Below are 22446 nucleotides of genomic sequence, written 5' to 3'. Positions count from 1 at the left end.
TAAAATGTTTTTAATTTTATTGAGAAAGTAAAGCAAAAATAAGATGCAAAATGGTTTTTTGCACTTTTAATAAATTTAAGAACAATGTAATGTTCATGGTCTACAACTACTTTCATCTTGAACGTTTAAACATTTCTGAACTAAATAATTCAATAAATTTTTGATTTAGCAGTTTGTATTGCATTTATCTTTTTCTTTGCTTTTGGTAGGCTGGATTTTACACCCGGGCCTCGAGTTTGAAACGTGCGCTGCACTATAGGCTGCAAAAGACTTAAGATTCAAGAGGACAACCCTAAACATACATCTAGAGCTAAAGTGGAGTAACTTAGATCAATGCACATTAACATGAAAGTCCAAACCTACAGTTAAATTCACATACAAGCTACAAAAGAAAAACTGTTCTGGCAGTAAATCAGACTAAACTGTCAGTTTTTGATCAGTTATTTTTTTCCTAAAAGCCAGAAAAATGTGCAAGAAGGCAAAAGAATATTTTTAAGTAAACTCACAGAATTTAAATCTGAAGCAATTTCTTGGTCCTACAGTGTTGGCTTTATTTGTAAAAAGTCACAGCTGAGGTAACACCGTCTCCACTTTATTTATGAAGGACAAGAAGCAGCTGAGAGTCTGACCTGACAGTTTCTTAGCTCAGGTTTTGGCTCGTTCCTCCTGACAGAACCGGTGGGAGGTTTGATGCTGCTTCAGTTCACAAATCTACAAAACTGACATCCAGTAATTTATTGAAAAAAACATTTATTTTATTTTGACCAACTTTTTCCAAATCAGCCATGATACTGAAGCCATGTGAGTTAATTTCTGCGCTGCATCAACAGTCTTAATGGCCTAAAATCATCAGGAAAGAGCATATACATAAATGCACACAATTAACAAAACTGATTTGGAAAGAAATAACAGTGTGAGCACAAAATTATACAAGCTGCAAAACATTCAACAAAAAGTGCACCGCATTTATAGTACATTTGGACTGTAACCCCTGTCTGCATAAAATCAGAAAGCTTAACACTAGTTCATCTAAATAATATGAAAAATTGTGCAGTTTATAATAGAAAATACTTTATACATCTGAATAACTGGTAGACATCTACGACGGCACAAAGATTTTCGGTAGAGTTGGAAAAGTTGAAGATTTGCTTGAATGAAAGTCAAAATTTGAGATTAAATCTCAGAAAATTGACAAAAAAAACCTCAGAAATTTCCAAGTTTTTTTCTAGAAAATTTCTGAGTTTTTTGCAGAAAATTTACTTTCTACAATTGTCCTCACATACCACTGTAGACATCCAAGAACAAAGATAGTGTTCATTTATATTTTCATTTGGAATGGACAGCACCTTCAGTTCCCAACATCATCTTCCTCCCTCACTTTACACTCAATATAAATACCTTCATTTATCCATAAAAGCAAGAAGCAGTGAACAGTAGTGACCCTCCTCTGTTCCGGAGCAGGTTTAGTTTTCAATTAAGGATTTTGTGACCCTCAGAGTGGGAGAGTCAGTGGTTGGAGGTGGTGGAGTTCAGGATGTTGTGCTGGATCTTGGGGTTGGAGGACTTGGACAGATCTCGCTGTGGAAAACAGCAGCAGGCGTGAGAACGTCAGCATGAAGGCAGCAGATGTTTAGAAGCAAAACAGCCGTCAGAAAACATCTAACATCTAGCTGCCGCTCAAAAATCATTTAAAGGGGCAGGACTCTGTCTTCCAGCCACACAGTGCTATTCAAATAACGGTTACCTCCAGTTGTTATGAAACATGCCTTAAAAAAATTTGACTTTGCAATTTAACACCCTCGAATTGGGCCTCTGTCTCTTTAAGAAGCTCCTGCTCTTTCTGAAACTCCGCCTTCAAGGAGTCATCGCAACAGCTTTTCTCCATGAACCCTTTAACAGTTTCACTACTATGGTGAGCTCAGCAGTTGCACCAGGTGTTTGCTAATTGTTGCTGCCGCTAGTCTGGAGGAGCTGAGTGAGGAAGAGATGCTCTGTGAGGCTGAAGCTCGGTTGGAGACTGAAGCTTCGAGACAAAGATTTGCAGAAGGCGGTGCTTTGTAACTAAGCGTTTACTGGTTGCCACAGGAGATTCAAGGATTCCTCAAACATGCATGAAAGAAGCAAAGCAACATTCCAGGTATGGTTTTAATGAGGGAATAACATGATATACAGCTCAAAAAGTTGACTTTACCTGATACTGCCCCTTTAAATTCTCTTGAAGTCACTATTTGAACTGATTCACATCAAACTGAATTATGTTTTGTTATCCTGCTCTCTCTGTGTGTAGTTATGCTGCTATAAGCTTCGACTGCTGGAGGACACACTGACCGCTCTGCCACTTTCTCCTACTACTCTCCAATTTGCATCATTAGCTGTCATTTCAACTCAGTTATTTTCTCTCCAAAGAAGCTAAATCTAGTCTGGGGTTCTGCTGAGATAATGTTGAAACTCCTATTACTAACATTTTACTTTTCATCAATATAGAAAGTAATCCTGCATCAGTTCATCTGGTTTTGGTGAATCTGCTCCGTCTTCTAAACCCTCCAGTTGGTTTTGGCAGATGGCTGCTTGTACCAATTCAGGTTCTGTTTGTGCTGGAGGTTTCTTCCTGTTAAAGGGAAGTTTTTCCTCTCCACTGTCGCTATATGCATGCTCGGTATGAAGGATTGATGCTGTAAAGTCAACGACGATGCCAGGGATTTATTACCGTCACCACATGCTAGTCCAATCTACTGGGTTCTTTAGAAACTAGTTTGAATAATAAGCTTCATTAAATGTTCTATTTGATAACTGGGATCAATTGGAATGTATGCAAGATCAACTGAAATAACATTATTTTGTAGAGAGCTTTAAGACATTTGTTGTAAACTAGAGCTATAAGAATAAACTGAATTGAATTATATAATTACATCATTTTGCATCAGTTCCTGCTAATTCACATTTATAATGTTTGTGCTTCACCTAAAGTTAAATTTTTCCTGCTTCTTTCAGGACCTGAACCACAAGCAGGGAGGAGATTTGTTTTAATCTGAAGCATGCAGTTAAACAGGGATTAGTTAGAGCTTTGAAAGGTTTCAGGATTCCCAACAGATCTTGACTGAACTGATTCAGTGTTGACCAAGTTTAACATCATTAATCACCACTTCTCCCAACAAGCTAAAGAAAACTGCAGTGAGACAAATGAAGAAACAGAGGGAGAAGATATGTTAGAGAGAAAAGTTTAATTTACCACAAACTCTGAGTATGTGCTGGCTACAGAAGCCATGCTGAAGTTACGCTGTGGGGTCTGCAACGCACCACTCACGGGGGTCGCCTTGCCCTGGGCCTCGTTCTCCTTGTTGCAGTCCTGAGTCCTGGGGTGGGGGGGCTTACTGCCGCCCGGCGTCCGAGCCGCTGGAGTCTGGAGACGGACAGATCGAGTTAGAGTTCCTAAACGCTGCATTTTTACAGAAACAAACTTCGGTTTGTCTCATTCTGGATGAAATGTTGATGAAAATATTGACCTAAGAAACCTTTGTTTTTTTTCTTCTTCTATATGATGCACAAATAATAAAAAACTAAAACAATATTGAACACGGCTTCTGATTTGGCTGTGTGGCCAATTTCATTTTCGTACTTTTTTCCATGTGAACCAACTCTAATCAGCTTCATTTCAAAACCAACAATAAGATTCTGCAAATCACGACAGATTCTTTGAAGTGCAATTCGTGAACGTTACATTTTTTTTTATATATATATACAAAAATGCATACATCTCTGTTTTAACCCATTTAGGTCTAAAACCAAAGTTTAAAATCAAGGAAGTTAAAAAACAAAATCTGACCATGAAGCTCAAAACCAAATTAAGTTTTAATGTGGCAAATTAAAGAAAAATTATGCAATCTGAATATAAATCAAATAAAAAGGACTTAATCTTTACTAATTCAGATATGTATACACTTCTAAAAACACATTTTACCAAGTTTGAACTAGTTTCTAGTGCAAATATCTTAGTACACTTGAAATAAGACATAATTAACTTTTCATCAAGATATGGAGTTTGCTTTAGTCAATAATTCCTTAATATTGATGAAAAAGTTCTAGTTCCACCAGCAGATTATTTCACTTATAGTAAAACATTTTTCCTGTGTTGTAAGTGAAATAATTTGCCAGAGGAACTTGTAGTTTTTAAATCAATATTAAGAAATTGTTTACTTTGAACATCAAGCTTTGATATGTTGCAGAAAAGTTACTTGTAAGTTAGACCACAAATACTTGATAAGATTTACATTTTTTACAGTAACAGCAGAGCAGATGGAGAATTGTTACAAAAGAAAAACAACACATTTTTTAAAAAATTCTATAAGCTTGTTCATTTATTCCCATCAGAAGAAGTCTGATTAAAATATTTTATAATATTTTGACAGATTAACATGCAGCTGATGCGTTAGCCTAACCTTGTTAGCGGAGAGAAGGAGGCGAGGCAAGGGCGAGCGACAGACGGTGCCGCAGTGAACGGAGCGCATGGTGCTGTTGGAGGCCCCACTGGACATGCTGGAGGTGGCATTCAGCTGGCAGAGGGAGGCGGACAGGTGTTAGTGCTGAACGGGGTTCAGGTTTTAAAGAAGCGGGGTTCTAACCTTTCTGGATTTATTGGGCGTTGTGGTGCCCAGGAACCTTCGCTTGGTTGGGGTTCGTACTGCGGTTCCGTACAGCATGTCCTCCTCCGTCTGTTTGCTCTTCTTTAGGTGCTGGGAGGATTTCATCAGCAGGAAGAGTTAACACACTTCTTAAACTTGTACCAAAGCTCAAGTCAAACCTTCCTCACCCTCTCGAGTTTCTCCTTTTCCTTCTCGATCCGGTGCAGCTCCCACTGCTCTGCCACGTACTGCAGGAACATCTGACCATTCACCAGGAACTCCCGGCCCTGCTCGTCCTCCCACGCGTCTATCTGGGCTTTCAGTTTCTTTTCCAGCTTGGAACACAAACACACACCACTGTATTAATGGTTGTCAGATTTCACATATTTCACATAATTAATGACGTCATTTCTTACCTTTGGGAGGTTTTTTTGAAGCTCTGACCTTTGTTTCTCCTCTTTAAGAAGATTTCCTCCCCTGTTAGCAAACCGTGTTGGATCTGTGGCTTTTCTCTACAAATGACAGAGAAATCCACATTACAGTATAGATGCTGGCTGAGTAGCATTGTGAGGTGGAAGCTGTGCATAAATATATCCTTCAGGTAATGCTACGCTATTAAGAGCTATTCTGTGTTTGCTACTATCATGTTAGCAAATGATGCCATGCAATGCTATAGTATGCTATTCTGAGTTATGCTACCTTTGTTAGTATTATAATGCTGCACTATGATGCTAAGAAGAGAAGTACTGTTATTCTGAGCTACACTTGTTATTTTGATGTTTCACCATAGTGAAACATAGCATAGCATACTATGCTATGCTTGCTACTAAAATAATGCTAAGCTGTTCTGAGCTAAGCTGTGTTTGCTATTGCTGCCTTGATATGCTAAACTTTTATTCTATAATGCTGTATTCTGATGCTAGCTAATGCTATGCTACATTATTCTGAGCTATGCTACATTTGCTACTACAATGCTGGACAATAATGCTAGCAAATGATGTTAGGTAATCCTACACTATTTTACATCTGCTGCTAATTCTGTACTATGCTAGCAAGTGATACTAGGCTAATGCTATGCTATTCTGAGTTACGGCATGTTTCCTATTATGATGCTACTTTGTGTTTGTTATTCAGTGATATGTTATATTTTATCATATCATCCTTCCTTAGCTTTGCATGAGTCATGTTTTACCATAGCAGTTATTTTTACATCTTAATTTATGATGTTAGGAGTTTAAAACTCTTTTGATCCTCTTAATTTTTTTCTAATATATAATAACCACCAAAAACACCCGGAGTTTTGCTCTGACCTGCTTCGCCGAAGTTCAACAACAGATTTTATGAAATAACTTGCTTGATTATTTGGGTTCTTTCAATAATATTAAAGTGTTTTGAAAACTTCTCAAAGCAGGAAACTGGTTCTGAAACAAACAACTCAGCGAGAAGAACAAGCTTTTTTTTTTTTATAATACTGGTAAAATAAAAGTGACTTTACTGATCTGTAGTCTCTGCTCTCAACAATAGAAATCAGACAAAAAATTTAAGATTCCTTTTTCAAACTTACTTCAAGTTCCAAGTAGAGCCTCCAACTTTCTTCCCACTTCTGAACTCCCTCGAAGAGTTCTTTGTGATCCTCATAATGTTGCTTTAGGCGTTGAATCTCAGCATCATGCAGAGCCAACAGCTCCTCATTAAAATCCTCTAAACCCATAAATGCAGCATGAGCCAGGGAAAATGAAAACACAAGATGATTTCATTCTAACAGTAGAACTTACCACTGAAATATGGTGCAAAATCCTGTCGTTGGTCAATGCTGAAAAAACACTTTTCCCAAAACACGGCGATCTCTGATCGAATGGCTTCCGTCACGTTTCGGATGTTGTGTAGTTGAAGCTCCTCCAAGCGATGCACTTCTGTTTGTAGCTGCAGGAAAAAAACAACATACATAAAATAAAATAAATGGAAAGAAAAACTTAACATCTGGTTCTGATATTCACAGTTAAAGACAGTATTTTGTATTTCCAGCCACATGGTGCCATTTCATAGCACAATCAAGTCACTATGTTACCATCAGTTGTTATAAAAATGTTGAATATATCAAATATGACTTAAAAGAAACTTGACTTCATAATTTAACATCTTGAAATTGGGCCTCTGTCTCTTTAAAACCTCCACCTTCAGAAAGTCATCACAGCATGGCTCCTCTATTAACCCTTTAAAGTTTTAACCAGAGTTTCACTGAGAAGTAGACTCAATAAGGAGCTCAGCAGTTCCACCAGGTGTTTGCTAATTGCTGCCAGCTAGTCTGGAGGAGCTGAGTGAGGGAGTCCTGTTCTGTGAGGCGGAAGAGCTATAAGAAGTTTATACAGCTGCAGCTATGAGGAGGAGCTGTGCCTCCCAGGCGTTTTGCACAGCTGAATGGTTGCCATGGAGATGAAGGGATTTCTCAAACATGCATAAAAGAATCAAGGAAACACTCCAGGTATGTTTTAATAAAGGAATAACACAGCGTGACGTAAAGCTTAAACAACTTTGATTTTCTGTAATACTGTCCCTTTAATGATGAGAGCAGGTCATCTCACCGCCTCCAGGTTCCTCCTCCTGGACGCCACCATGTGCTCGTTCAGAAGCTGCCTCTCCTCCTGGGGAGCCTGCAGTCGGTCCCACAGCTGCTGGATCTTCTCTCTGTGGCTCTCGCAGATCGCCTCGTTCTCCGCCTTCCGCTCCTCCAGCTGCAGCATCAACATGGAGGAACACCAAAACTGAATCCAGTAAACCCAGACTGACCCTTTACAAGCTTTAAGTAAAATGTTATAGCGTTCCACATTGTGCTGTGGAGTGAACAGCTCTTGCCTGACACAGGAGCAGCTTGAGAGACGTGATGTTGTCCCTGGACAGACAGAAGGCGTCCTCATCCTCAGAGACGACGTCTTTCTCGAAGCTGGTCTCTGGTAAGTGGTCCAGCTCCTCCATGAGCAGAATGATCTGCTTCTTCAGCTCCGTGAACTCAGAGTATCTCCTCGCCTTTCAGGAGGACAGACAAGCCACAGCGTCACGGTACGGCTCACTCAAATCACAACCGTTATGTTCTCCACAGAGAAACAGATTTTACCCATCAGCCATCACTACGCTGGATGACACCAAGTGGACAATTTGAACTCGTCTATTTTAGTTTTCAGTTAACGTTTTAATAACGGAATAAATGTGACTTTATATGAGAAATGTGGTGGTACCTGGTTTCATTTTTACAAACAAAGGTTTTCTGTTACGGTGACTCTGCCACTCTCCAGCCATCAGACGTCTCAGCTGCAACAAGCATTTTTTTTATAATCTTGTTTGAAAGATGCAAAGAGGATTCCTGTATATTTTTTATTTTTAAAAAAATTACACTGAGCTCTTTCTTGCAGTATTTAGATTATTCCAGCTGTTTGTGGACAAAATGTTTACCATGAACCTGAGTTGTTATCTGTCGGCAAAACTGTATATTAAAGTTTTCCAGCATGTAAAAGCAGGTTTTATCTGAAATTCCACTTCTCGTGTTTGCTCTTTGTTAAAGAAAAACGTTTTCCTCTTTAAGCAGAAATCATCAACAACAAGCCAATGGTTGGGTCCAAATTCAGCACCAAACCTTTAAGCTCACATTTCTACAGTTTTCAGTTTCTAAAACATTGATGAATTTTAAAAACTGTTTTAAGATGTCCTAACTTGTTTTGTCTGTCATTTAGAGGCAGTTCAGGTCTGCTTCTGGCCAGAGTGAAGGATGTAGTGATAAAAAAAAGAAATCCACAATCTGGCCTGAGAACCAGAGCGGTTCAGAGAAGCCGGTTTCCTGTTAGCGGTAAAACGGCTACAGTTCCCACCTTCTCTTCGTTCTGCTGGGCGATGTGCAGCTGGAAGTTCTCCAGCTGCTCCAGCGAGGGGACGCAATCCGCCGCAACGCCGTACGGCATGGAGCACAGAACGTCGCACAGGTCCTGGTCCTGATCCAGCAGAGCTTTCAGCTGCTGCATCCGCCGGTTCCGCTCCGTCATCAGAGCCTGCACCTCAGTCCGGATGTTCTTCTCCTGCTGCAGCATGCTAATACCATCTTCCTCCTGCACAGAAAAGATTTATCAATGGAAGGTTAATAAAGCCACTTTCACTACTAACAAAACAGCACCAAGAGGCGTAGATCTGCAAAAACTAGACATGCAGTGGATTTTCTTCCTACGTATCAAAGTTTTGATCCACTCAGTCATTACCTGTTGGTAATTTTGGTAATAACCTGTTGGAATGACAAAAAGACTATTTTACCTCAAAAACAGGAATCTGGAGCTCTAAACAGAGTTTCTCCATCTCTGTCCTGCAGGTCTGGATGCTGCTTACGAGTCTTTTCTTCAGTGATTCTTCCTCTTTCACCATCATCTCCAGTAGGTTCTGCAGGACAAATCACAGGGAAATCAGCAGATGCCTTCAGTGGACACGCAGACGTTCTCTGCTGTCTGATTAAAAACCATTTTGACCAGCAGAAATTCTGGCATTTATTTAAAAACTTCCCAGTGTAACCTGTTGTTGAACATGCTAAACGTTTACATTTATTTTGAAATCCTACTAAACACAACTTCTACAAATTTACTGTTTTAAAATTGCAGCTTTGTCTGACAAACATTTCTACATGTTTATAACATTTTGGACATTAAACACACAATAATCACCAAGATGCGTTTTATTATTTACATCAGCGGTGTCCAAACATCGTGGCCAAAATCATCTAGTCAAAAGTAAATGTGGCAAAACAATAAATAAAGTAGACTAGATTTGTTTCTTTTGTGGGAAATGAATGTTATTCATTGTAGATCCAAACATTTAAAGTGATTTTGCACATTTGTTTTTATTAAAAGAAAGGTGTGTAGTTTTCAGATTTGTTTGAATACATTTATTCTCAGATTTAAAAAAAGGTTTAATAAGTTAAATAAAAGTTTGGGTGCAGCAACGTTAACTTTTCAGCTCAAGTCTCTGCATAAACATGCTTCTATTTATTATAAAGGTTTAGTAGTAAAAATATGATCATTTGTGTTGTACTTAACATTTTCCATTGCAAAACAATTATGTCAGCAATAATGGTTCCCTGATTAAAAATAATAATTTAAATGAACAAATGAGTCATTTCTGAACTGCAATACAGAAAAAATAAATGGTCGAAGGGCCACAAATGACACCCCTGGTCTACATGTTCCAGAAATTAGGCAGCAACCTAAACAAATTTACGTTTTAGCCGATTTTTAACAAAATAACTGCATTGAATTTCAACAGAAAATAATAAAAATACCAGTAGTCGTATTTTCTGAATACTTTTCTTTGTTATTAGACTGGAAACTATGTGCAAACATCAACTCACAATAGCAGAAAACATAAACACGTTTTTCCAAAAAAAACTAAAAATAAGACTAAAATGCTTGCTCTTTAAGAATGACAACAGATTTCCTATTGTAGATATTTATCAAACCCAGAAGTTGTCTCTTTTTCAAACATTTGGGGTTTTAAGTGACTTATATTTAGCTGAACTGGAAGTTAAAATAGCTAATCCACTAAATTCCAGATTTCTACCAGAAGTGATCTGCTACACTGCACTCAGCTGATCCATCAGTTTTAGTTTTTTAATGGCATTTTAACAGGAGTTTGTTTCCTCACCCTAATGTGGTTTTTGACAACATTAGTCCTCTGCAGCCTCTGGTCCTCCGGGATGCCGATCTCTTCCCAAATGTCCTTCAGGTGGCACAGCGACTTGTTCAGACACGATACAGCCTCTGCTGCGAGCACCTCGCTACGGCAGTCAGAACATACAACAATGAGCTCCGTAAACACTAAATAATCATTTAAATATGAGCCCCAGATAGCAAGAAGGCTAAAAAAACTGGCAAAAGTTGAGATTCTGGATTTAACGTTATCCTAACGCCAGACTGGCTGTTGGCCAACTAGTACAACTCTTCGCTAAAACTTCATTTTATCGTCAGAATAAATGATTAAACACCGAGATGTAAAGCTTGAATCTTACCTCTTCCTCATTGTTAAATCCCACAGCTTCAGAGAAGTTTATACAAACGCTTTTATTCGAGAAAACAAGACGACGAAGATCTCCGCTCTGGCTGATTTCACCTCAGTCCGTTGGTCACAGCAATTCAAAATAAGCGTTCCACAGGTTTCTGGCTTCTGATTGGCTCTTGCTGTGGGGGCGCTTGATACAGCAAACCGGAACGAACCGCCGGGAGCGCCTTCTGTTCACCGCCCACACTCCAACCGCTTTGCTTACGCCCATGTTAAAAACACACATACACTACTTCCATAGTGGGTGTGCCTTGTTATTAAATTAGAGAGATTAAAATACATCTGCCCGAAACGGCTATAAATGTGGCTAATATTAAAGAAAATGAACACTGTTGTTAAAAAAACATATTTATTCACATTTTTACAGTTGTACTGATAAAGGTGGCCAAGCATTAGCAAACAGTTTGAGCTGACAGGAATGTATGACATGAGGCGATAGGAATGTGTCCTCTTCCAGTCAATAAAAAAAAAGTAAAGTTTCCTCGATGGCTTCAAACGTTGTTGTCCAGCAGAGCTTCCAGGAGCCGCGAACTGTTTGTAATTGCAGTTGTTACCACAATGAATTTATAACCTGGAAAACATAGCAGCAGTGTCATGATTAATCGGCTTTTCACTAAGAAAAAATATTAAGGCAAGAAATACAGCAGGGGCGACCCAAGATTGTCTGGGGCCTTGGGCAGGTATTTATTTGGAGGCCTACTTCCTGTTAAGCCTCCTTTCATTTTTTTAATTGCACAAAACAGAAAAAATAAAGCTAAACCACTAGGCAACAATAAGGTGGCTTTCTGTTAACCTCATGATCTCAAGCATTTTAAGTTACAGTACCTCTCTCTTTTCCCAGAAAACGGAGAGCTGAAATCTCAGAGAAGGTGCATCCACCAAGGAACATGACCAGAATGATCCGCTGAGCATCGCTTTTAGACTTGGGATCAGCACCTGTGCCGCCCGATGTTGGACAGAAAGAAATAAAAAAAAATTTTAAAATCAATGAAAAAGATCTGGAACAGATTTTATTACACAAACAGCTCCTTCACATTTTAGATTACAAGAAATTTCCCAGGGATCTTACCTGTTACAGCGAATTCATGCCCGTTGATCAGCCTGGTTACTTCTTCCAGCCCCGTCCAACTGTCCCGCTCTAACACCTGGGTAAAAACCAGAGAAAATAGGAACATTTTGTTTTACTCTTGTAAATAAATTCCCATTCGGTGGAGTGACAGGACTCACCTGCTCTATAATTTTGCAGCTCAGAGGGATGTAGGCGCCACTGAAGATATAAGCCATGTCCCGAGGAACACGTAGGTCATATTCTTCATCCGACTTTGGTACCTTTATCCAAAATCAACTTATTAATGACAAGTTTCCTCATGAGAGAATAGGAAATTTAAATATTTGGGATGATCTTTGTTCTTTACCAGGTTGAGTTTTTTACTTAAGGCTCTAAAGTGGCTCTTCTTGGCCAGAGAAGAAAAGGCGTCGGTCAGTTTCACTACAAAACAAAACAAAAGCATTTAAGGGTACAGTTGCTGGGCTGGCCGGCCTGCGAATTCAGAAGCTAAACATGTGACCACAAAGAACCTGTAATACTGGACGTGTTAAAATGTGTTTATCTGAATGTCTCAGAAACACTTTAAAGAGACAAAACAACCGTTTTCAGAATGTTTCAACCTGAAATGCAGAAAACAATAAAACAGCTTAAGCTGAGCCCACAAGAAAAAGAGAACACTATTTGATTCATTCTGTATGCAACAAGTTAAAAAATGCACATCATTGTTTATTTTCCTGTCTGATTTTGTTGAACTGAACCCGTTTTACCTGCAGTTCTGTCATTGACCAGTTTGCCCACTTTGCTCTCCATGACGGTGAGCGTCTCCCCCGGCTGCTGCTCCACCAGCAGCCCCAGCTGCCTCAGGTTGGAGAACGTCAGCAGGTGATCTGCGCCGTAGCTCTGACGGAAACCAGCACAGGAAACGGGACGGATTAAACACAGAGCTGTGGGATCACTGATCAAATCATGTCAGCGTTTTTACAGCTTTACGTTCCAGAAAGTTTGTTTCCATTAAGAGAAAATGAGAAGCTTCTTGCACAAACATTTCTGCACCTTTTTGCAGCCAAAGGTCAAATTTATGGTTGGCAGGAGATTGTAAAAACATTTTATTAAACACACAGCTTACAGGTTGAACCATTCATGTTAACTTGATAACAGAACAAGTGAGCAGGGTTCAAATTAAGTTACAACTTATGAAGATTTTCTACTTTATTATAGAAAATATTTGAAATCTTAAAGAACTTAATTCTTTTTTAAATAATCTATTTTGAAACCATCAAAGGAAACGTATCAGTATTTTTATTTTTTGTAGTGTATATTTTTTGTAATGTATATTTACAAAATGTATATTTTGTAAATATACATTTTGATATTTATCCTCAGCATTCCTGGAGGCTCTCATTAGTTTTAGGAGCCAGAAGCTCAATTTGAAAAAATGTCAAACTTCCATGTTATTTTCACTGGAAAATCTCAGTTTTTTTGTTTTAAATATTAAGAACATCAAACAGGAAAATGAAAGTTTGAACTATAGCCATTAATTTTATTTTGCATCCACAATAAAATTTAAATTGTTACAGAAGAAAATATTTTGTGTTCTTTTCCAAGGACTAGACAAAAAGCAATCCAAAGAATAATTTATGACATATTTTGTTATCTATGACAACCTAAATTAAATTGTAATAAACATTCAGTTGACTTAGTGTTAAAACTGTATCTCAATAATTTTAGCAAAAGCTGGAGAAACTTGCATAAAGTATTTCACAAATATTGAAATTGTTTTAAGTTGTTTTAAATGTTAAATAAATTTTAAATCAAGGAGTTCAATGTTTTAATATTTTATAATGTGACAGAAGCCTGTTTCTTTTACAAACTCTCTAAAATGGGAAAGAAAAGAGAACATGACACCAAATCAAGGCGAATGTCTTGATCTTCATACATCAGGAAGTGGCTACTCAGGTAAATTTGTCCAAATCTGAATTAACAACAAAAATCCAGGAGCTTTAAAACTTCCAGAGTTGTGACAAACAAAGCTGACATAAAGTTAGACTTTTTTTTGTACGTGTGTACCAGAGAGTGTCACTATTTGGAGATGACACCATAGTGTGTTACCTTAAATAAATCCTCTGATTTTCTTGCAGTGTTTGAAAGTTGTTAAACTCCACTTTACTTGTTTTTAATTATCTGAATTTGAAGTATTTACATTTTCATGACTAAAGAGTGAGTTCTTGGGAAACTAGAGTCTGCTATAGTTCTCATCTCTATTAACCAAAATAAATGTCATTTTCTGCTTAATAGAGACTCATGCAGCATCTTAAGGCAGCTGTACCAGTGGTTATAGGTTAAAAGGCATCAAGTGTGATTCTGAAATATTCATTGTGTTTCTGCTTCTAACAGAGTTTCAGGGAAACAGAGGAAGATGTGTGTGTGTGTGGGGGTGTGTGTCCTTTCACCTGAAGGTACTGTGCTTTTAACGACTTGAAATCTTTCGGCAGGAGTCCTGCCAGAGAAAGAGTCACAAACATTGTCTTCACAACATCAAAATGAACGGACGTTCCTGCTTTGAATCACAAACGGGAATTCACCGTTTTCCGTGACCGACAGAAGACACAGCAGCCGCAGACTTTCGATCATGGAGACCTGAGGACCAAACAGAGACCAAAGCTGAGATTTTCTCAGAAGGTTTTTGCTTTAAAAGTTTCCTTTATTCAAAACTTGTGACAAGCAAAGCCCACCTGTCTGTTGATGTGCTCCTCGATGAAGGAAATACATTCACGGATTTCGAATCCTTCAAGTAAACCTGAGGAAACACGAAGACATTAATATATATAAAAAACTGGGAAATACAACGGACAGTTATATTTTATAAGCATATTTTCTTATGCTTATAAAATATTGATAGTCAAAAATGTTAGAAACACAAAATGAAGTAGCAGATTAGTGCTACTTCACTAGCGTAGTAGCACTGTAAAAGGGAAACTGACAGTGATATTTTTATTTGTTAAATAATAGCAATACTCTCTCTCCCATTGAGAAAAAGCATGAAGTCCAAAAAACAGAAGAGGAAGATGGAAACAATTAATAGTTTAATAACAGTTTCTCTACTTGCAGAACTAGAAAGAATCCATTTGGAGCTTCATAATAAACATAAAAAAACCTGAATTCCTCACCCAGAACACGGATAAAAATAAGGAAAAGCATATTCCCCCCCAAAAATTGAATAAATGTGTAAATCTAAATTTAAAATATTATTTTAAAAATGTATTTGTACTTAAGGTCTAGTCCCCACATAGCTGAAAATCCAGAAGAACAATTATTTTTTTGTGTCTTTGCCTTTTGTCCACACAAAAACTCTGTTTAATATCACTAAAAATTATTATTTATAAAAGCTCCAACCAAGGTGGAAATTTGTGAAAACTCTGTATTTGTGTGTGTACATGGGAAAAACAGAGATTTAGGGAGCCACATATTGTAGTCTGTGACAAATAATGCGCCAATATGTCCACACATTTGGTTTGACACGATTCCCAGTAGAGATCATCTTCTGCTATTTAAAAGTACTTTAACTCATATATCTGTTCATATTTAATTCCTAACAGGAAGTTGTGGTGGTTTAGAAGTAATCTGATTGGCTGACATAGGCTACACTGCCCCCTACTGGATTGGCATGATTAAAACAATGCTCAGGGGCGGATTTGTGTGAGTTCATGTGGATGAAAACTTTTCTGGAAATAATCCTGTGTGTAAGGTAGGTTTTTAAATTTAGGAATAAAATCTGTATTTCACAATGAAGATGAAGTTGTATCACAAATAAAAGCCTACAATGAGACACAAACTACATGCATTAATCTCACAGTGTTCAGTCTTCAACAGCTCCTGGAAATCCTGCTTCGTCTTTTTTTTCATGATGGACTCGCTGGCACTGATGTCTGAAAGAGAAACACTGTCAGTAGCGGCAGCTGGTGATTCTGGATGTGTAGTAATCCTCTGGAAGTGCAGCGTGGGAAGTTAGCGCTCACGTAAGCTAAGCAGCCGATGCTCCTGCTTCAAACCTTTCAGCTCCTCCGACACAAACGTCTTCATCTGCTGGATGTCCATCCCCCGTCTCTTCTGCAGGAGGCCAAGAAACGAGGAGGATTAAAACCATTCACTCTGACTCTGTCGGTCACCTCGGTTACCGTCTCAACATTCACTCACATCATACGCAGTTTGGAGGTTCCTGGCTTTCTGACTGAGAAACCCAAAAACGTTGGAGAAATGCTCGTTCCGGATTTCATTAAACACCTGAGAGAAGTGAACAAACGTTGACCTTCAGTCCCAGATGAGAACAGATGGACACCTTTGACTTCAGTCCTACCTTATCCTGAGAGTTCAGCATGACTTTTATACTTTTGTCAGAGGAGGTGACCTCAGGTCCAAACTCCACACATCCTGCAAAACAAGATGCAGAGCTGAGCCGGCAAAGAAACCTGCAGAAAGAGTCCGACTGTTGGACAATAAACAGGAATTTTTAGCTACTCGCACATAAAAATGGCTGCAAACGGTCGCAAAATTATGCAACCGTACAACTTTGAAAAGCAGAAGTGCAGCCTTCAGCACAACCAACAAGAATGCAGAATGTGGTTTCTGGATGGTAATTCAACAACAAAACACTCATACAGTAAAACCAGCTGACCAAATGTGCTAGAGCTCTGCTTGGGTTGCTAGGTAACAGACTGGACTTTGCTGGGGTTGCTCGGCAGCGGCACAGTGCTGGTGGGATGTGACTTAACATTTGGAAAGTTTTTGGAACGGCTCATTTTCCAAACACCAAGAAGACATTAACTTATTGCCAAAAAAATGGCTAGGTTGTTTTGTTAAAGCGCTTGGACTGTTTCAGAAACTGTAGAAACCAAATTGGAAGTGTAAAAACATGGAAAATGTGAATTTTGCATAATCCATTTAGCTAACACGTTTCTGTTGCACTGAAGAAACTTCTACATTTTCTGAAATGTGAGGATAAAGTTTATAATGAGGGATTGCTTAAGGAATGTAATCTAAAGATATTTCTTTAATTTTAAGTCTTTGGGTTTGTGGTAATTTTTAAAAACATCATTTTGTCATTTTTTGTTGACTGAAGTCAGATACCCACCACATTTGATCCTAAATATATCATCCACCAGCCCCTCGTAGACAACTTGTGAGCATAAAGGAGTGACAAAGTCCACATCTGTTAAAAACAAAGTGACATTAGAGCGGAACGAGAACACAGCCTGAATCTAGTTTGATGATCCGCAGCTTCTCACCTCGATCAATAAGGAAAACATTCCCGATCTCAGCGTGCCGAGCTTTTTGTTCTCCCTGCTCTACCTGCTCCCTCCACGACTCGTAGGTCATCTGCAGACAAAGAGACAGCAGCAGACGTCTTAACGTTGATGAAGCCACCGGATCTGAACGTGAAATTTTTGATCTTTGATCATTCTGGACCTTGGAACAGCGTCCAATCCCGTAGACCTTGGAGAACGGTCCGAAGAGAGAGTGAAGGAGGTGCAGAGCGCTCCCAGCTGTTCTCACCCAGCGCTGGTCTCCTGCCTGTACAAATAAAAGGTTCATTAGCTAAACTTATTGTCTGTATGGATTCATATAACCTCAAAAAGACGACGTGTCCATACATACTCGTATCCAAGATTGGTTCAACATTAATTTGTTCACTTCTGACTAAATCTGAGGTCTAAATCCCTGAAACATTTAGGCTGCTTTATTTTTGAAGCACCCAGTCTTAAGCAGCAACTAAAAACTACAACATCTGACTAAAAAAATTCATTAAGGAATTCATTGGTAATTGAACTGAACAAACACAGGGTGGACGGACAGACGGACGGACAGACAAACAAAACCTAAAGAATAAGATAAAGTCTGGAGAAGCAGCTCTTTTTAAATTCCAAACTTTTCCAGGCTACATACAAACCTGCATACACTGTCAATACAAACTTAGTAGTAATTATGAGGGTTAATCATTAAAAGAATTTGTTAACTGTCTAAGTTAGACTCCAAATTTACCAGAAAGTTGTCTCTGAAGAACTCTGGAAGCTCCAGGCTGATGATGTCCTCGTCCAGAGGAAGGAGGTAGAAAGCCCACTCATCAGTGGTCACATCTGCAGGACGACACACACAATTTCAGCATTCCCTGTCACCTTTCACTGCTGACTGTCCAAAAAGCCAAAGCAACAACTGACCACCAAAGACTCCCTGCTCCTCCAGAACTGCCTCACATGCGTAGAACTGAGCAGGACGGAGAAAGGCAGCGAGTAAATGTCAACATTCACACAATTTAAACAGCATGTAGAGAACATTTCATCAAACAAAGTCAGAACTGCATTATTTTGAAAAGCAGTGTAACAATTTTCTCTATAAAACCTTTAAACAAACTGGACTGAATTGAGACTGATCCTAAGGGGATTTCAGATTTAAACTGGAATAATTTTACTTGAGGTGATTTCTCTCATATTCCTGAAAACTGGTGGTAATCTAATAACTTATGAAATAATGAAAACATACGAGACAAACGAGTATTTGACATAGTAGAACAAACCTTTTGTGGAGTGAAGATTATCTTGTATCGTCGAAATTTTCCCGCTGCCTTGTCTGCATTAACTACATCTGAAAGGAAGGAGCATAAGTTGTAAAACACCGCCCACTATTTAGCAATTATAATCTAGATCACTACGAGCAAGATGAACTAAACTTTTAAACCAAAGTTATAAACAAACATGAATATTTAGTTGAAGTTACAGATGCATTGCATGAGAAACACTTTGCTCCACCAGTGAGGCAAAAACAATCAACTTTATTTACCACAAATCCACTTCACGGTTTGTATTCGTGGTCGAATCAGAAAGCAGATCCTGAATAAATGAGATAAAATCAGATAACTGATAACTGTCCAAATATTTTAAAAAAACAGAGATCCACCGGTAACAAGGAGCGGAACGTACTGATCTGAGATGCTGACTATTGGCTTGTGCTCCACTTTGTAAAGTTTGTCGACTTCATGTTGCTGCAACAATGTAACATGTTAATTATTTTTGAAAGAATTTGAGATAAAAGCTGTTTTTGATGAGATCAAAAAAGGAGTAAATACTGTTTACCTTTAATGTTGAAACATTCGCAATTCGATCAAGCGGACTCATCAAGTCCGAATCGATGAAAAGGTCTTTCTTCCCCGGCAGCTGTGAGAGAACAGAAGGTTAGTATGTCAGTATGAATGAATAAATCAGGCCAGCACCGAGCCTCTGAGGATTACTCTTAAAAACCAGCTTTGTACCAGGAAACACACCAATTTACATGAAATATAACAATTCAATTAATAACAATGGTCAAATTTTAAGCCAGAAGGTTCCCAGAAGTTTGAGGATGACTACAAAACGCAAGAGCCAGAAGAAGCTTTGACTGTGTTTGTACTTGAGCCCCGGTGTGTATAGTTTTTAATCTGTATTTATTGAGGAAAATCAAAAATACATCCTAACTTGTGTTGGAGAAAAAGTAGATGACACACCTATGTGTCAGGTGGCATCCAGCTGGGCCTAACTCTTACTCAGGTGTAGTGTTGTGTGCATCGTGTTCCCACCTGTTCAAGCAGGTAGATCAGCTGATCTCTGACCAGCCTCTTCAGCAGAGACAAGTCTGGGAGCTCCGGGGAGTCTCTCCTGGCACTGTGAGCCATTCTGGGCTAAAACAACAAAAACCACTGAGCTAAAGGAAGAACATAAATGTATAAATAACATTTTGATATATTACCTTTTAGGTTTTCCAGTGTAGAAATATAAAAAGTATATTCACAGATGTTGCTGATAGAAAGAAATCAGTGCTGACGTAAAGCTCCTGCAAGGTTAGCTTGTTGGCTAAAAACAGACCTGTCAGCTTGAGTTACAAGGCTAACCAGAAACGTAAAAACAATAATACGGATAATAAGCAATGTCTTAATTAATAATCTATAAGGCAAAAGAAAAAAGTTGTATTTTTATTTTTAATATACGAAAAGTGAATCTATCTGAGTGGAGCAGCCACCGACTTCCCTTAGATGACAGGGCGGAAATGATCATGTGAGCTGCTGTTTCCGTCCGGACCCAGTACAGGGCGGACCTGTGCTAACTCAACCAATTCCTGTATTTACATTTAGCTATGAATTCAGAAGCGGCTTTATTGTTAGAAACCGTTAATTTTGCTGCGGAAAAACATCGTAAACAACGCCGTAAAGATCCAGAAGAAACGCCGTACATTAATCATCCAATCGGTTGGTAGGAATTTTATTACAAGGGGAGTTTAACTTTATTTGGTGAAAATTCACCTTCTATAACCGAAAAAGACCATTATGAAAAAAATATTTAGTTTCATATTAATTGATGGCAAATTCCCGTCCTTTCAATAACAACATCGGGTGCGTCAACAAAATCCCAAGACGGAAAAACATCAGCAATCATCTTAAAAACTGTTGCAGCCGATCCAGTAAGGATCAAATTCCGTGCTGTTCAAACCGGAAGAGAATTAGAACCACTAAAAAAATGGAATTCTGATTTAAATCGTAGAATGTTGGCTTTAATCTCAATATTGTGACTTTGTTTTCTCAAAATTCTAACTTTAATCTCATAATTCCGACTTTAATGACAAATATGTGTCAAAATTCTTACATTAAAAATCTGAATTCTTTTTGACCCTAATTCTCTTCTGTTGTTTAAAGTTATTCTACAGAGAGAAAAATTATTAGCTAAATAAAAACATTTAAGAGAGGAACTGAAATGATGTTATAGGAACTTATAGGAAGCTGCACAAAACTAAACGTCTGCAAACTTCAATGAATATGGGATGTGGAATCATAAATGCATAATTTATATCTATACATCTGCAGTTAGAATGCCTCTCTTATGCAAGATCAATACTTGATAATTGCAATGATGATGCCACTTGTTAGAGTTTTGTGTTTACTATATTTCTCCTTCAACTGAAAGCTCTAACATGTCTGATGTTTCTGTGTTTCAGGTGTAGCAAGGATCCTCAGCTATGAGGGAGGAGTCACAGAGATCGAGGTTTTACAAGTACGTTCTCATCCGTCATCTCTCTGATATATTCGGCCTTTCTTGCCATGCTAAGCCCTTTGCCTGTGACATGCAGGCAGCTTTGCTTCACGACACCGTAGAGGACACAGACACCACTCCGGAGGAGCTGGTGGACAGATTCGGGCCAATCGTAGCTCGAATTGTCCAGGAGGTGACTGATGACAAAAGTCTGCCGAAGCACGAGAGGAAGCGCCTGCAGGTGGAGCATGCACCTCACTGCAGCCGACAAGCTAAACTGGTGAAAATGGCTGACAAGCTGTACAACCTGAGGGACCTGAACGCCTGCACGCCTGTCGGTCAGCACCTCTCTACACTGAAAACAAAAAATCTTTATCTGTGGAAGCTGTTGTCGTTCTTTTTTAAAGTGAATGTTGCAGATTTAGTGCACAAACACTTCAAGATTCCTAACTGTCTGCAATTCTGTTCTGCTGCTCAGCTCTCCAGCGTTATTAAAATACCCTCATTACTTCCAATCTGACATGTAGAAATATTTATTTATCTACTTAGCAAAGCTCTCACAAAGGTCTGCAAACGTGGAAGAGACATTTACCCAAAAGAAATACAGTGCTCACTCCAAGCGAAACCATATGCTCACTCCAAGCGCAGTTTCAGTGTCCAGAAAACATTTTTTTAACTTTAAAGTTAAAACACAAAACATCCACATTCATGTCCATCAAAGCTTCTATATTCAGTTTTCACGTTAACCCTCTTCTTATTTCTCTGGCAGGTTGGTCGGCTGAGCGGGTCCAGGAGTACTTTGTTTGGGCCGCTGAGGTGGTTAAAGGTCTAAAAGGAACTAACTCGGCTCTGGAGGAGAAGCTGGAGGATCAGTTCAAACAGAGAGGAGTCCAGCTCTGAAAGAACCGCCTCACCTCCCTGGAGAATTGACTGTTTGATTCACTAATCAGATGCAATATCATTTACAAGCCATAAAAATAATATTTTTTCCTTATTTTGTGCTGGGTGTTATGTTTGCTGTATACTTTCAGGACATCATGTAACTGTGATTTTATTTCTGAATATTAAGAAAGCAACATTTTCCTGGCTCTTTTCTTTCATCAAACTTCCCCACTATTTATTGTAAACCTAATGTATCAGCCACTAAAAAATAAACATTCATTTTTGGCACAGAGGGAAGTTAACATATATCCTGGGGGCAAAAATATTAAAGAATTGCAAATAAAATTACTTGAATTTACCATCTAGAAACAAGTACTGTATACTGGGAGACTTACTTGGAATTTTACTCTACATGGTTCAGGGATGTTGTTTTGTTTGCTAATGTTATAAGGTGAACAATAAAAGATGTAAAAACAAATGTTTAAATTAAGTCATTTTGCAGGTACCCAAAAGAAGTTGACACAAATGTCTTTGATAATCTTTGTGAGCATTTAAGAAGGCTAATATCAATACCTCCAAGAAAGAGAAAGAATTTTGATCTAACAGTTAATAGTTGGCTTTCATGTTGAACCTTGAGGGTCCTGAGCTCAGGAGCCTTGAATAGATCATTTATTTCTGCATTTATTTATTTCCTTCTATTCAAGTAGGAGCATAGTTATATTTAGTGAATCCAACTCTGCAATCTTATGTAAATGTAAAAAATAAA

At 38.5% G+C, this 22446-nt stretch overlaps 3 protein-coding genes across 4 annotated transcripts; 1 reads left to right on the top strand and 2 right to left on the bottom strand.

The window, feature by feature from the left end:
* Nucleotides 1-576: 576 nt before the first annotated feature.
* prc1b (protein regulator of cytokinesis 1b) lies at nt 577-10814 on the bottom strand. Of its 2 annotated transcripts, none has more exons than XM_028014262.1 (14): nt 10654-10814; nt 10290-10422; nt 8913-9035; nt 8480-8713; nt 7473-7643; nt 7202-7351; nt 6395-6542; nt 6184-6320; nt 5036-5131; nt 4808-4954; nt 4620-4730; nt 4437-4550; nt 3230-3400; nt 577-1578 (listed from the first exon to the last, which is right to left on the bottom strand). In XM_028014262.1, exons 1-14 carry the CDS (start codon nt 10662-10664, stop codon nt 1507-1509), a joined length of 1818 nt encoding a protein of 605 aa, XP_027870063.1. In that variant the 5' UTR covers nt 10665-10814; the 3' UTR covers nt 577-1506. The 2 variants fall into 2 exon arrangements, with proteins under 2 accessions (XP_027870063.1, XP_027870065.1); XM_028014264.1 differs by having other exon boundaries at nt 3298-3400.
* Nucleotides 10815-11035: 221 nt separating this feature from the next.
* Nucleotides 11036-19661, bottom strand: vps33b (VPS33B late endosome and lysosome associated). Its single transcript, XM_028014261.1, has 24 exons — nt 19525-19661; nt 19355-19456; nt 18876-18956; nt 18723-18784; nt 18583-18632; nt 18320-18387; nt 17964-18009; nt 17788-17882; nt 17215-17319; nt 17034-17124; nt 16880-16957; nt 16106-16179; nt 15946-16032; nt 15768-15858; nt 15603-15677; nt 14484-14548; nt 14334-14388; nt 14202-14248; nt 12519-12651; nt 12119-12192; nt 11931-12032; nt 11773-11848; nt 11529-11639; nt 11036-11274 (listed from the first exon to the last, which is right to left on the bottom strand). Exons 2-24 carry the CDS (start codon nt 19448-19450, stop codon nt 11195-11197), a joined length of 1842 nt encoding a protein of 613 aa, XP_027870062.1. The 5' UTR covers nt 19451-19456; nt 19525-19661; the 3' UTR covers nt 11036-11194.
* Nucleotides 19662-19846: 185 nt separating this feature from the next.
* On the top strand, nt 19847-22158 carry hddc3 (HD domain containing 3). The gene is made up of 4 exons (XM_028014276.1): nt 19847-20020; nt 20764-20819; nt 20896-21136; nt 21568-22158. The coding sequence occupies exons 1-4, from the start codon at nt 19909-19911 to the stop codon at nt 21696-21698; spliced, it is 540 nt and encodes a 179-aa protein (XP_027870077.1). The 5' UTR covers nt 19847-19908; the 3' UTR covers nt 21699-22158.
* The last annotated feature ends 288 nt before the right edge of the window (nt 22159-22446 follow it).

The sequence above is a fragment of the Xiphophorus couchianus genome, chromosome 4, assembly GCF_001444195.1.
Source record: "Xiphophorus couchianus chromosome 4, X_couchianus-1.0, whole genome shotgun sequence".
NCBI lineage: Eukaryota > Metazoa > Chordata > Actinopteri > Cyprinodontiformes > Poeciliidae > Xiphophorus > Xiphophorus couchianus.
Note: the sequence above shows the minus strand (reverse complement) of the source record. Positions and strands in the feature narration are given on the sequence as shown.